This window comes from Momordica charantia (assembly GCF_013281855.1).
Source record: "Momordica charantia cultivar OHB3-1 chromosome 11 unlocalized genomic scaffold, Mcharantia_2.0 BLBB01000011.1, whole genome shotgun sequence".
NCBI classification, from domain to species: Eukaryota; Viridiplantae; Streptophyta; class Magnoliopsida; order Cucurbitales; family Cucurbitaceae; genus Momordica; species Momordica charantia.
The window spans coordinates 22,902,392-22,916,433 of record NW_028275159.1 but is presented as its reverse complement, the minus strand read 5'-3'; the positions used below and the strand labels follow the sequence as shown (position 1 = coordinate 22,916,433).

Here is a 14,042-nt window from a genome sequence, read left to right as displayed (position 1 = left end):
GTATAGAGGAATGATTAAAAGAAATATGCATAGGGGAATAATTAACGTATTAAATGTTTGTCAACATTTTTCTACATACATAGGTTCGACGCCGACATATGAGATGAATTGACATTTATATAGTATTATTATTATTATTATCATATATACACATACCTATATCACTAACATGATGCATATATTATTGCTAACATAGATATAATATTAATAATATGAATAAGTTTTTTCATATTTGGAAATGGTGAAATGTTTATTTGTTAATTTAAATATTTGTTATGAATTTTTCTTTTTTGTTTTATTATTTTCGATATTTTTATAAAATTGAGATCTCTACATTTTCATTAACATCAATTTTTAAAACCCGAGGGCGGAAGTATTACCAACATGATTAATAACTTGAGTCGTAGAGAACTAACAGACAATGGCATACCAGAAGAAGATGAACTAGAAATCTGAGGATGCTAAGGTAAATTAGGAGAAAAGAAAAAAAGAAAGGATTCCCCCAAGATATCAGGAATAAATGAAGAAGGAAATTAACTAAATAATCATTTAACTCGAATCATGTTTGGGATGTTTGGAATAAGACTTTAAATTGCTTGAGATGATAAACATTTATGAAGGTGAAAGTGGCTACACTAATAGGATTTGATTAAGCTTTAAATACTATTTTCGTATTTATATTTTTTGGTTTTGGTTGGTTTTAGTTCTTATAGTACTTTTTAAGCTTTCATTTTGGTTCTTGTACTTTCAATTTTTTTTCCATTTTAGTCCAGTACTTTTGAAAAGCGGTTATTTTGGTTCATTCTCATTTCTTTCTATCATAATTTAGTATGTGCTTCACTCACTAAATATATTGAAATATAGCCATAAATTTGTATGGAATGGTCTTCTTTGTATATAAAATTTGTATTAAAATTTTTCAAATAGAAATCAAATTAGTCACTTAATGATAAAAGCAAAAGTTTTGAAAATATAGAGACCAAATTAAATCTTTTGAAAATACAATGACTAAAATGAATCAAACTCAAAAATACAAGCACCAAAATAGTATTATGTTCTTGATTAACTACTATCACCTCATATATTAGTAAAGGACGTACAAAAAAATTATAAATATGTATATTCGTTCTATTCTTAACTACCATTGCCCATTGAGTATGAGCCATGGTAAAAGAGTCTTAATATGTTTAAATTACTTTTTCATAAATACACTTTATGTTTGAATATAATTTAGAAACATTTCAAAATCAAAGGTTACGAGTAAATCAAAGGTTCCAATTGAGCCATGTGGACAAGGTCAATAAGAATCGAGCGAACCGGGACAAGGTTGAACGCACCAAACCTAATTCCGATCACATCGATTCAAGGACTCTGATACCCTGTGCCCAAATCGCTCAAGACGTTGTCGCACCTCCTCCTACAGTTCACAGAATGGAGGAGAATGTCGATGGTCCCCATAATCCCCAAACACGACATTCTACCCTATGTGACTACCTCTCACTATTTGAGCATCCTTCCCTTTAACATATAAAAGGTGGGTTTTCGAGTCTCAAAACACACCAAAAACAAAACTTTCTTGATTGGTGGTGAATGTGATCAGATTGATCAAAGTCATAGCACTAGAGAGAACTGTTGGAAAAGAAAATCACTAATCTCAAATTAAATTACACTCGCAATTTCGACTACCCAAAAATTCTACTTGTACAAAAGAAAGCTGAAAAAGGAATTGGGAAAGGAGCGAGGAAATAGAAACTCTTGTTACAAACTTTCTTCAAAATGGTCCCATACAAATTGGCATCGTATAATATCATCAATTAGAGTAGGAGAAGAGTGGTGGATCCAAGATGAAACAGTACACCAACAATTGCAAAGATACTGATTAGTATTCCACCAACAAGAATCCTATCAACAAAGCCCCACTCACCCGATGCCTGCTTTCTCTCAGATGCTATGCCACTACTTTCTCTCTCCTCTCTCTTGGCCACATGCCTCTTCCGTCTCCTCGGTAGCCATTCTATCACATTTTTCCGTTTTGGCTCTTCAGCCAATGAAATATTACTTGAAGAATCATCTTTATTATCCAGAGTTACTGGTGCTTTGCAGCTTTCTGGCCCACAAGCACAGGGTTCGGGTTCTGTGGAACTTGAACACTTCTCGTGGGTGTTACAGCAAGGAACTTTGTCTTGGATCGGCATCTCTTCGAGAGTAGTTGTTTTATGATGTCTGGTGCTGATGGTTTCGATCACGTCCCCAAAAACGGACCACCTTCCAACGGATGTTACCTTTACCATGGCTGAAGTTCCCAGCATGGTTTCTGGGGCAATTACGAGCACCTGTATGTATCCCTTGGTGTGGCCAACCTGGGGAAGCAAATAAACCGGGTTAATTGAAAGATAGAGCAGTTCTTTGAAACATTAGAATCACAGAGTACAGAAACAGCAGTTTTATGAGATATGGATCACAGAATGAAGCTCCCTCTTCCATTCCCGTTGCAACTAAAATGCATGTGGGAATTGATTAAGAAAAAGTTTAATAACAATGGTTCCATTTTTCAAAGAGGAACGAAAAACAGAAAGGAGAGGATATAGGGGGATTATTGCAAAAAGAATTTCATAAGATAGGCCCATGACACCTATTTTGTAATTTTCAGCCCTGTTCAGTCCTTCAAAAGCTAATGTGCACATAAGAACCTTCACCTTTCGGTCCCTTTCCTTTCCAAATTGCTTCAACTAGATTCTGTTTCAAAGTTTCCTTCATAGCAGCCAACTTACACAATAATAGACGGAAAACTTATAGAAGAATGGAGAAGCCAAACTTCTGAGCCTGCATTCCTAGTCACCAATAGGACAAGGAAAACAAACAAATCCTAGGCCTAAATGGAAGAATAGTTGGATAGTTCTCTAACAGTCTGAGAATAGTTATACTATCATGCTGTTTAGCAAATTGGAGAAGTTGTCTAAGAGTGTAGAGCATACTCACTACTCAGGACAGGCACCTCATAGCCAAGACCTAAGGTTATGTATGGTCCAATCTAATATAACTAGTATAATTTATATAAATATATGAAAGAATGAATAAAATTTAACTCACTCACAAACAAGCCAATTATAAGCAATATCTTATAAGTAGACATGTTTGAAGAAAATGCCTTGTGTTGTAGAACCCTTAGAATTAATTAAGAGTCTAAGACCATACAGCCTAGTTCTTATATGTTATATAAACAGCCATGCAAGAAGTCCTCTAGTGTCTTGAAATCCTAATTTTGGTTAGGTTATCTAATTATAATTCACTTCAAGGCCAAAAGATGGTTACAGTTGAGCTGGGGCTTTTTCCTCCGTCCAAACACAATTCCTGTAACTTAAGTGGAACCAGTGTTTTCGAGGCGCACTCGGGCGCTCGCCTCAGGCAAGAGGCGAGGCGTTTTCGCCCAGGTGCGCCTCGCAAGGTGCCCAATTGGGCGCTCGCCTTTGGGCGACTTGGTGCGCCAGTCGTCTGAGGCAAGGCGATCGCCTCCTTCAAGGAGGCAATGCGTCTTTTTTTCTTTTTTTAATTTTTAAAGTTTTTTCTTTTTAAAAACCCTTCCCTGCGTGCGACAACGATGAACCTTTTCTGCCTCCCCTCCCTCTCGACATTCATCTTCAGCCTTCACCACCGTCGTCTCCGCCGGTCGTCGCCCGCTTCCCCGTCTCCGACCATCACCATCGTCGTCTGCTACCGTCGCAGCCGCCCCCACTGCCTCCGTTGCCGCTCACTCCGATAGTCCGACTTTCGTAGGGTTTTTTTTTTTTTTTTTTATTTCTTATATCTCATTTACTCCTTTTCGTTTCCTCTCTTTTATTCCACACAAAAGTTTTCTAAATCTTTGGCTTTCTTCACACTTCACAGTGGCTCTTTAGTCTTCCCTTTACATTTTTTTTTAATCTTCCAAATTTGAATTATATTAGGATGGAAGAAGGTGGAAACAAACGCAAACATCCTTGTTGGCAATACATCATATTGGATGATCCAAAAGATACAAACACTTGCAAATGCATGTTTTGTGGAAAAATTACCAAAGGTGGAGTTTGCCGAGCAACAAACCATTTGGTTGGGGGAAATAGAAATGTAGAGGCATGTTTGAAATGCCCAACTAATGTGAGAGAAGAATTGAAGGAGTATCAAACAAGAACAAAAGCAAGAAGGGAAGAGAGTAATGCCCTCCCAACGTATGAAGATTTAACTTTGATTGAAGAAGATGAGATGGAAGTAGTTGGTGGTAGTGGTAGTGGATCTGGATCAACATCAACCCCAATGAACAAGCGAACAAGAATAAACACAGGTGATAATGTGAGTAGTATGGGTGGGAGAGGGAGAGGAAGTGGAAGTGGAAGTAGTGACTCTTGTAGTCCATCAGTGTTAAAACCACCACGACCAAAGGGGCCAATAGATAAATTTGTTTATTAACATCTTGGAAAAGTTGATGATAGAAATCGATTGAAGAGGTTGAAGCAATCAACTATTACTGAAAAATATGATAAAGAGGGGAGAGATGCTACAGTGCAATTCATCATGCGTTGGATATATCAAGCAGGTATTCCTCTAAATACTATTCGCTTGAGAAGTTTTGAAGTGATGCTAGAAGCTGTGGGGCAATTTGGCCCTGGTTTGATACCTCCTCCTTATCATGAAGCTCGAGTAACGTACTTGAAAAAAGAAGTACAGTACACAAAAAATCTTATGGGCGATCCTGAGGTAGAATGGAAGAGAAATGGCTGTTCGCTGATGTCAGATGGGTGGACTGATAGGAGGGATAGGACACTAATCAACTTTTTAGTTCATTGATCTTTTGGAACGTTGTTTATGGAATCCATCGATGCATCTTCATGCATCAAAACTGGAGAAAAGATTTTTCAACTCTTAGATGGAATGGTGGAGAAGATTGGAGAAGAAAACGTTGTCCAAGTTGTGACGGATAATGCCTCAAACTATGTCCTAGCTGGAAAACTTTTAGAAGCCAAGCGACCTCATCTATATTGGACACCATGCGCTGCTCATTGTCTGGAATTAATTTTGGAGGATATTGGAAAGATTGAGCAGGTGAAAAGGTGTCTTAGGAAGGCTGTGGCACTTAGTGGTTTTATTTACAACCACTTGTACGTGCTAATGATGAGAGAATTTACTAACCAACATGAATTGGTAAGACCAGTAGTGCCTCGCTTCGCAACTTCATTTTTAACCCTAGCCAGTATTCGCAGAAATAAAGCCAATTTGAGGAAGATGTTTATTTCTGAGAAATGGACCACCTCTAAATGGGCGAAGGACCCAAAGGGGAAGAGAGCAGCTGAAACCGTTATGATGCCATCTTTTTGGAATTCAGTTGTGTATACTTTGAAAGCATCGGGCCCTTTAGTTCGTATGTTGAGGCTAGTAGATGGTGATAAACCGACTATGGGTTATATTTACGAAGCTATGGATAGGGCAAAGGAGGCTATTAAGAGTGGTTTTAATGGAAATGAGGCGAAGTATAGACCGATTTGGGAGATTGTTGATAAAAGGTGGGATTGTCAACTTCATCGGCCTTTACATGCAGCCGGATATTATTTGAATCCATCTCTTTTCTATGACAACAAAGAGAGAATAATGCAAGATCCTGAGGTCATGGATGGTCTGATCAAAGTTATAGAACGATTAATACTATCTATCGATGATCAAGTTCAATGTTCAATCGAATTAGAATTGTACAATGAAGCAAAAGGCATGTTTTCGAGTAATGTAGCAATAAGGACGAGGGGTGTTAAAACACCAGGTAATGACATTATTTATTACTTTTAGTTTTAAATTTTTAATAGACATATTTAAGTTTGAACTACTAAAATTCTAAATCATTTGTTTAATATGTGCACGGCTGCATGGTGGTCTCTTTATGGTGTTAATGCTCCGATTTTACGAAAGTTAACCATGAGAGTCCTTAGTCTAACGTGCAACGCTTCTGGCTGTGAGCGCAATTGGAGTGTTTTTGAACACGTAAGTGAGAATAATTTGGTCTTTCCCTTATTAGTTGAAGATTGAAAAATCCACTTTTGACTCTACATCGTTAATAATTCTATAGATTCATTCCATGAAGAAGAACAGGTTAGAGCAAAAGCGTCTTAATGACTTGGTTTATATAAAATATAACCAAGCACTTAAAGAGCGCTACACTCTACAAGACCAACTTGATCCAATTACTTTGGATCATAATGATGAAAGTAATGAATGGTTGATCGGAACACTCGAAGAAGAAGATGGTCAAGAAGAAAATGAGTTGGTCTTTGATGATGACGACCTCACATGGGGAGATGTAGCCGAGACCAGTGGTGTTAGAGAGCCCATAAGGCAAACTAGAACATATGCAAGATCTAAAGGAAAGTCGCTTGCTACTCCCGCTCTTACAACTTCAAGACTTCGAAAATCAGTGCAAGTTGTGGTTAGTGATGATGATGATGACACCGAAGAAGAAGAAGAAGAATTGGAAAAGGAAGATTGTGAGGACATCCAAGATAAAGAGAATTTAGATTTAGATGAGGATGATGAGCTTTGATTACTTATATTTACTTTTTGTTCTATTTCAGACTCTAGAATTTCTTAATGTTGCTTGTCTTTATTTGGAACTAAATTTATAGAATTTGGTTGTTTTATGCATCTTGTTGACATTTACTATTTTGGTATTGATTTTTTTAAGGTAATTTATGCACTATATATATAATTTTTACTTATTCATTAAGGTGCGCCTCGCTTCAATCGGGTGTCGAGGCGATACAAAGGACTCGTCGCCTTGCAGTCCGCCTTGCGCCTCGAAAACACTGAGTTGAACACATTGAATTATAATGTTTAAATTTTAATTACCCATCTAGTAGATTTTTTCTAACGATAATTTGTTAAAGCAAGCTGCCCACCTACCTAAGATTTAATATCCTACGAGGTACCTTGGCAACCAAATATCGTAGGGTCAAACAGTCGTCTCGTGAGATTAGTCGAAGTTCACGCAAGTTGGCCCAAACACTCACGCATATTAACAAAAAAAAATATTGTTAAAGCACGCAGACAACAGACTCAAGTCCAAAATTATATATCGATTCCCAAACTGTGGCAATGGGTTGTCTATTCTATTTCCTATGTTCTTGTTTCACTGTAGACACACTTTCAATTCACTAGCTAAAAGACCTATTTAAACAACCTCCTAGATGTCTCAAATTTTGTCCCAAAGCTGATCGAAACAAATTTTTTACCATTGTCCAATAATTCGTGTAATAGCAGTCACCTGAAACCAACCCCTAAACTGCAGCAAATTACAACATGATAGAATTAGGAAAAATAGACATTAGACAGCGAAGCTCTCTTACCAAGTGAATGCCATCTGCTGCAATTTCTGTTATCCAAATTCTTTCCACTCTGCCCTCCATTCCATTATACGGTGTAAAAGCTTCGAAAACAGAAGTCAACTCACGGCTTCGTTTCTTGACAATAGCACTTGGAACTTTCTTCATCCTAGCAGCAGGTGTCCCTGAAGGACAATAGAAGGATAATGTATTTTCATTTTAAATGTTTGGCTGTTGGAAATATAAAACATATGATCACATTCACCTTACTTAAGGTCAAAATGAGAAGTTCCAAACACAAATCAAGCATAGTCTAGACAGATATATCCTAGACAATCAATTTAATGAAGATACAGCTACAGACAGGGTTTCTTCAGAGGTAACATAGGCAAACTCTTTAGCTGCTGGATTGTGTACATGCATGAATAATTAATCTTGCTACAATTCATTCATTGTTGTGGCTATTATTACACTTCTTTATCTGAATTAAGTAAAAAATATGTTGTTTGCATAATAGAGAAATCCATAATTAGCAAATGCTCTTTAAAATTGAAAAAAGAAATGTGGAATTTATACCATCCTAACAGGAAACCTTTTAAATTAAATGAAACTTGATTCCTGGTACAATGTCTCTCTTTGGGCATCCGTAACTAGATTTCTGTAATGAAACTTTAGGCATTATTATTTTTAATTGGACCCCTTTTATGTTTTGTTAGATCTTGTTTTTGTCAGGCCATCTTTCTAGGCTGTTGTTTTTGTGGGCACTTTTGCATACTTCTATTTTTCTCAATGAAGCTTAGGTTTTCCATTGAAAAGATAATTATACGAAGGAAAAAAAAGGGGAAAAAACAAATCAATAAAGGAATGTACCTTTTTCCTCACTTCATTAAATAAGTTGCAAGCAATAAATATGAAAACTAAATGGGAAGAGATGTATAAACTGTTTGAATAAACAAAAAAATTTATGCTTCCTAAGCAATTGTATAACAATATCCTGGGAAAATAAACCTCTCCATCTTAAGACCGTGATGTCTCCTGAATAATACACACGGAATAGCTCAAGGTTCCTTCTCCTTTGTGACAAACGATTCTTAAGCATGCAATAGCATTGAAGTCAAATTGTTCCCTTATTTTAAAGTCTATGTAGGATTATCCAATGAAATAAGGAGGCTTGAACATGATGTCATTTGCATACCTGGTCGAGGATAGAACTGTGAGATATGAACTTGAGGTAATTTGTACTCCTTAATAAGGTTGATAGTTTGACAAAAATCTTCATCCGTTTCCCCTGAAAAGCCCCATAATTGACAATAAATTTGGCAATCATTTACATAAAATAAAATTGTTAGTCATGAAGGTTAGGACTACCAAATATTATACGCTTCCCAAAATGTGAATCTACACTATATGCATCGTTGAAGGAGAAACAAAGACTCAAGAGGGTGCAAAGCAACAAAAGGGGAAAAAAGGTCCTGACAAACCTTAAAGAAATGATCTTCACACTGCTGTACAGAGGCTAAAACAAATCATTCATGCTTGAACTTTTTGCAACCAAGGGCTACAACGAATTTTTCAATTGGTTTCATAATAATCAATAAAGTTTCACAATTAAGACATATCTATATTTTAAAATATTTGTAAGTTCATTGCTCAAATATTGCACCTTTGAAGATGAAACAATAATTTATAGTTGCAACATAAAATCGATTAATGTTAAGTGTTATTTCGTATTTCCAATCCAATACGGCATGCAAGCAATAAGAAACCATGCACACCCACAGAGAGACAACAATAGAAGTATAGGAATCAATACGTGGCCTTAAGCCCATTTACTAACCAGGAAATCCACATATTATATCAGTTGCAATCTGCATCCCAGGAACAAGCTCAGTTAAGGTATCTACTACAGTCCTGAATTCATCGACTGTATATTCTCGATTCATTGCCTGAGAGAAATAGCAACCATTAGGATTATAAGCATTTTCATTCCCCAAAACAGCACAGGGATCAAGAAATTACAAAAGAAATTCTAAGAAAATTTAGGTACAGTCAACACTTACACTCAAGATTGCGTCACTTCCAGATTGAACTGGCACATGCAAAAAGGAGTATACGCATGGATGACACAAGACATTAGCTATCTCTTTCAAGTGCTCAAGAATAAAAGGAGGATTTGTCATCCCAATCCGAAGCATTGTGCTTGCATCCGGTGGAAGCTCAGCAACAATTGCATTTAATAAACTTGGAAGATTGACCCCAATGTCACGGCCTGAAATTTCATCATATGACATTAGCAAGGAAAAATATTATACAATCCTGATATTCCTAGGATAATATGCATTATTTCAACGCTCAATTTTGATATAATCAGAAAAAAATTATCATCTAACATCTAAAAAATTACCGAAGAAGTTATGATACAAACCAATCATTGGTTTATTTTTAACCTACACAGGCTACCTTGTCCATTTCTTTGCTAATCTTATAAGCGACCACCTAACCAACCGACAAGATAAAGACCTGAGATGGATGGTTGACGGTTGGATATGACTTTAATTGTATCTAGATTTATAGCTTTCCTTCAAAGAGGTGTGGGAAATTGTTAGGTTAATATCTCTTTATGGGCTCTGGTTACTAAGTTGTTTTGTAATTATCAATTATATTTTATTCTTTCGGAATGGAGTACATTTGTTAGTTTGGATTCCTTTTGTAAGGCTGGTTTTTTGTAAGCGTATTTTCTTTCTTGTTTCTTCATGAAAGCTCGGTTTCCCATAATAAAAATAAAGAAAGAAAGAAAGAAAAAGAAAAACATAATAACGCAAGAAGAGTCCCAAACACTCCTCTACAAGACTAGTAAAACTTCTCACGCTTTTGGAAGGAATCTTATCATACTTGATAGAAGAATCAAATTTCTCAAGCTCTGCAATTTTGATGCTAGTAATTTTTGAAAATTTTTAAACTATTTTTTAAATACGTAACCTATTAGAAAAATTGATAATTGGAAGAACTTAGATGTTCACATGATGAAGAATATAATCTTCATTCCAAATTTCAATAGTTTAGACCATAATTGTCATAATAGCAACATTTTCCATCAACATTTTTAGAAATTCCAACTCTGTATATTTCTGTGGATACAATACACCATCTTCTGATAAAATAACTCAATCAGCACTATATAAAGTATAAGAAACTACCAGCTTGTCATATACTACAAAATTGAAAAAAAATCTCAGATGGAAGTAATGTAAATATACCATACGCTCCAGTATCTTCACTGCTCAACCATACTTCCTTGACTCCTTCGTTGATGACAGTTCTTACACGCTTCACCTGCAATACAGTTTTAGCAAATCTTTTTAATAAAAAACAACATAAAGTTTTCTAACTAAAAAAATGGAGGATATACGTTTAACAAAAATCATACATGAGTATAAAGTCCTTACAAGGCTATCTACAGTGTAACTTCCCAAGTGACCACGAGCATGTTTTGTCTTACAATAAGTGCAAGCACCTAAACAACCAACATTGATTGGAAGAATTTCAATGAACTTGTTCTTCCTTACCTGTTCAAAATTAAATTAAAATTTTTTAAAAGTTAGCAAAAGGGTAAAAAATAAAAACAAGCTAAAGAATTAAATCAAACTCAAATAGAACACTCAAAAAGCTAGAATGGGAATCAATTCGCACTTTTGGGAGGTCAAGCGCTGGCAGTGTCTTGCGATTTAACAGCCTTACTTCATGACCTTTCAGTGTCTCTTCCACAACTTCTACCACACGGTCAATCTGCTGGACTCCTACTATACTGACCCCCTCTAGCTCCTTTAAATCTCTACTACCTTGTGGTACACACCCAGCTACCACAAGAGGCTTTTTCGCATTCTTGCATTTTGTTATTAGAGTGTCCATAGCAGACTGGCTAGGGGATTTAACTGTGCAACTGCATAAATATTTATCAGGCTATTAGTAAAAAATTCCAAATTTGAATGTTCTATACATGGACAGAAAAAATCCATGATAGTATGAGCAAAAATATAGATCTGTGCTTTCTAAGCCAAAGCACATATACGCAGGGCTAACACTATGCAGAGGAAGTTGAAGGTTCATGTCCTCAAGAAGACGTAATGTAATTACCAACCTGGAAGAGACAACTATGTACTAAATGAACGATGCGAATAGTATGCTAAGGCCCACAACCAAGTAATAATGCATGTAACAGGCACATAAAATTCTTTGATTACTGAACAGTTTGAAGCATTTGAAAGCATTCACAGGCAACTTATGCTTTTGTGCAACTAAGAAAGAAATTTTCATTGAACATTTCCTATAAAATTCAGACTAAATAAGGAAGAGTAAAATTTGAAGGAACAGATCATACGTATTTATAAGCCACAAGTCTGCCTCTTCAGGATTGTCACTTAACAAATAACCAAATGCTGAAAGCTGACCAGCCATGTATTCACTGTCGCTCTGTCAATGAGGAAGACAATGAAGAAAATTGTATCCAATTTTTTAGCAATAATGGCACAACTAACACAGTTAATACAAAGAACCTCACATATTAGAGTATTGTTAAGATTACTCATAGAAAACAAATTGGCATATTAACACCAAACATTTACAACTCAAGAAATGATATTAGAGAATAAATATATAGCCACTTAAGCAGATTTTTTAAAAAGCAATGTCCAGTGTTTCGCATTGTTCACATTTGAGAAAGTTGCTATATCTAAGAAGAAACTTGATAGTTTCTCCAAAAGAGATTTAGGATAAAGAAAAAAACAGATAATGAATGACAGTTCACAGGTTAGGGAATCATTATTTTGTAAGTTTCTTCTCCAATCCGAAATACTAATCTCCTAATTTCATAATTTGACTTGGTTTATGGAATTCACACTAAGATCCATGTATTTAATTGAATTATTTAAAATTAATCACCAATAATGCTAGAGAAGACCTCATTATTACGTTTACCTCCCTGATGACTGATGCATTCTACGTAAAAGTGATAACATGACATGAATCATCTACTAAATGTGTGTGTTTTTGCAAATAAATGGGGTATAGTCTTCTATGGAATAAAAATTTTCTTGGGTTCGTCCAAAACAGGTGAAACATATCTCACATTAAGATTTTTTTTGCAGACCATGATGAAAGAAGAGAAAGTTGGTTCAGGAAGAGTGCAATTTGGACACTGCTGTTTCTTTGATGCTTTGAATGCTGTCAAAGAGCTTTCTATGAAGAACATCTAGTCAGTGTGCGTGGAGTGTCTTACTTACGCAAAAAAATAATATAACATGGTGATTCCAACTTTTTTACATTCAGCTTGTGGCACTCCTTGTTATTTGGACTTGTCCTCTTGAAATTTTGAATCACAGTTTGATTAATGATAGTTTTTAAGTTCTTTATTAGGAAAAGAGAAAAAAATAATAGATTTAATATATGATATGTCTGTGTTACGCACTCTGTCTGCTCGAAAAAAGTTGTAGTTTTACATTTACCACATTGCACTGAAAGCTTTAATTCCAAATGAATCTACATCAATTGGAAGCCTTAGGTAAAACCCATAAAAGATAAAAAGATTGATGGAACGTAAATGAAAATAGTAAAATCCAGATTCAGAACTCCACAAATTGCCAGCATAAAAACTAAAAATCATTTTTATCGACCTATATTTGGATTAAGTGTTCCTCAGACCAATTATCTGAATAAAGAAACTCGAACAGAATTAAAGCCTTAGCCCTGCAATCAAGTCAGGGTAATAATACGACGATATGTGATCAATTTAATAAGTAGAGGTGAAGGACTTGCCTGGTTGTGAGAACATCCAAAAGTTTTAACGTAAATTGTCTGCCAAATTATATCAAACAAAAACTTATTAGCATCCGCAATTGAAACGGGAAAATGAAGCGGAGAAGATAGATTCTACGTGATATAAGGAGACATGAAGAGAGAGACCTGGGTGCCTGGAATCTTAGGAACAAGTGGATTTTGGGTCGGAGAGAGCTGGTTGCTGGAATCATCGGCATCAGGATTGGATTTGAGCTTATTCTTCTTCTTCGGCTTTAAACCCACTGCGGTTAACGGAAGCCGGTAACCAGGGGGAGCGCCGCCTCCTCCACCGCCGCCGATCAGCAGGTCTTCTATGTCTTCCATGGCTTGCATTCACACTCGGCAGCTCCCTGCGCTGGAAGGACGAGAAGGGCAGCCGCGGAGCTTCAGCCTTCACTGCTGCAGTGCTGTTGCTGCTTCTTCTATGGGTTGGGCTTACTTCTGAAACTTCTCAGCCCAAGCCCATGTTCCTTTAATATATTATTCTTGTGGCCTCAAATCATTTGTTGTCCTAATTTTCTCATTAATATATTCTACCAAGTAATTCAATTTATTAAAAAATTGTATTTCCCTTTTTCAGTGACTATTATTTATTTTGTACGGGAAATTCCATCTAGCAACTCAAGTTTTAGATAATAAAAATTTTGTTTCACCACAAATTCGACGTCTCATATTTTTGTCACTAATTTTCTTTTTTTACAACATGTAGGTGGGAGATCAAACTCACAACCTAGAATCTCTTGGTTGTAGATATACGTCAATTACCACTATGCTCATTTAGGCACATATCATGTATTACTATAAAATATATATAATAATTTGTTATATGAATATGTACAATATTTTAATTTTAGTTTATCTAAATATATGTTT

At 35.8% G+C, this 14,042-nt stretch overlaps 1 protein-coding gene and 1 pseudogene across 1 annotated transcript; one reads left to right on the top strand and one right to left on the bottom strand.

The window, feature by feature from the left end:
• Positions 1-1,734: 1,734 nt before the first annotated feature.
• LOC111022375 (Methylthiotransferase) lies at positions 1,735-13,588 on the bottom strand. The gene is made up of 11 exons (XM_022299542.2): positions 13,296-13,588; positions 13,149-13,187; positions 11,716-11,807; positions 11,028-11,277; positions 10,784-10,903; positions 10,595-10,670; positions 9,398-9,606; positions 9,175-9,283; positions 8,533-8,625; positions 7,362-7,522; positions 1,735-2,360 (listed from the first exon to the last, which is right to left on the bottom strand). Exons 1-11 carry the CDS (start codon positions 13,500-13,502, stop codon positions 1,815-1,817), a joined length of 1,902 nt encoding a protein of 633 aa, XP_022155234.1. The 5' UTR covers positions 13,503-13,588; the 3' UTR covers positions 1,735-1,814.
• LOC148208337 (uncharacterized) lies at positions 3,328-7,355 on the top strand (annotated as a pseudogene).
• Positions 13,589-14,042: the final 454 nt, after the last annotated feature.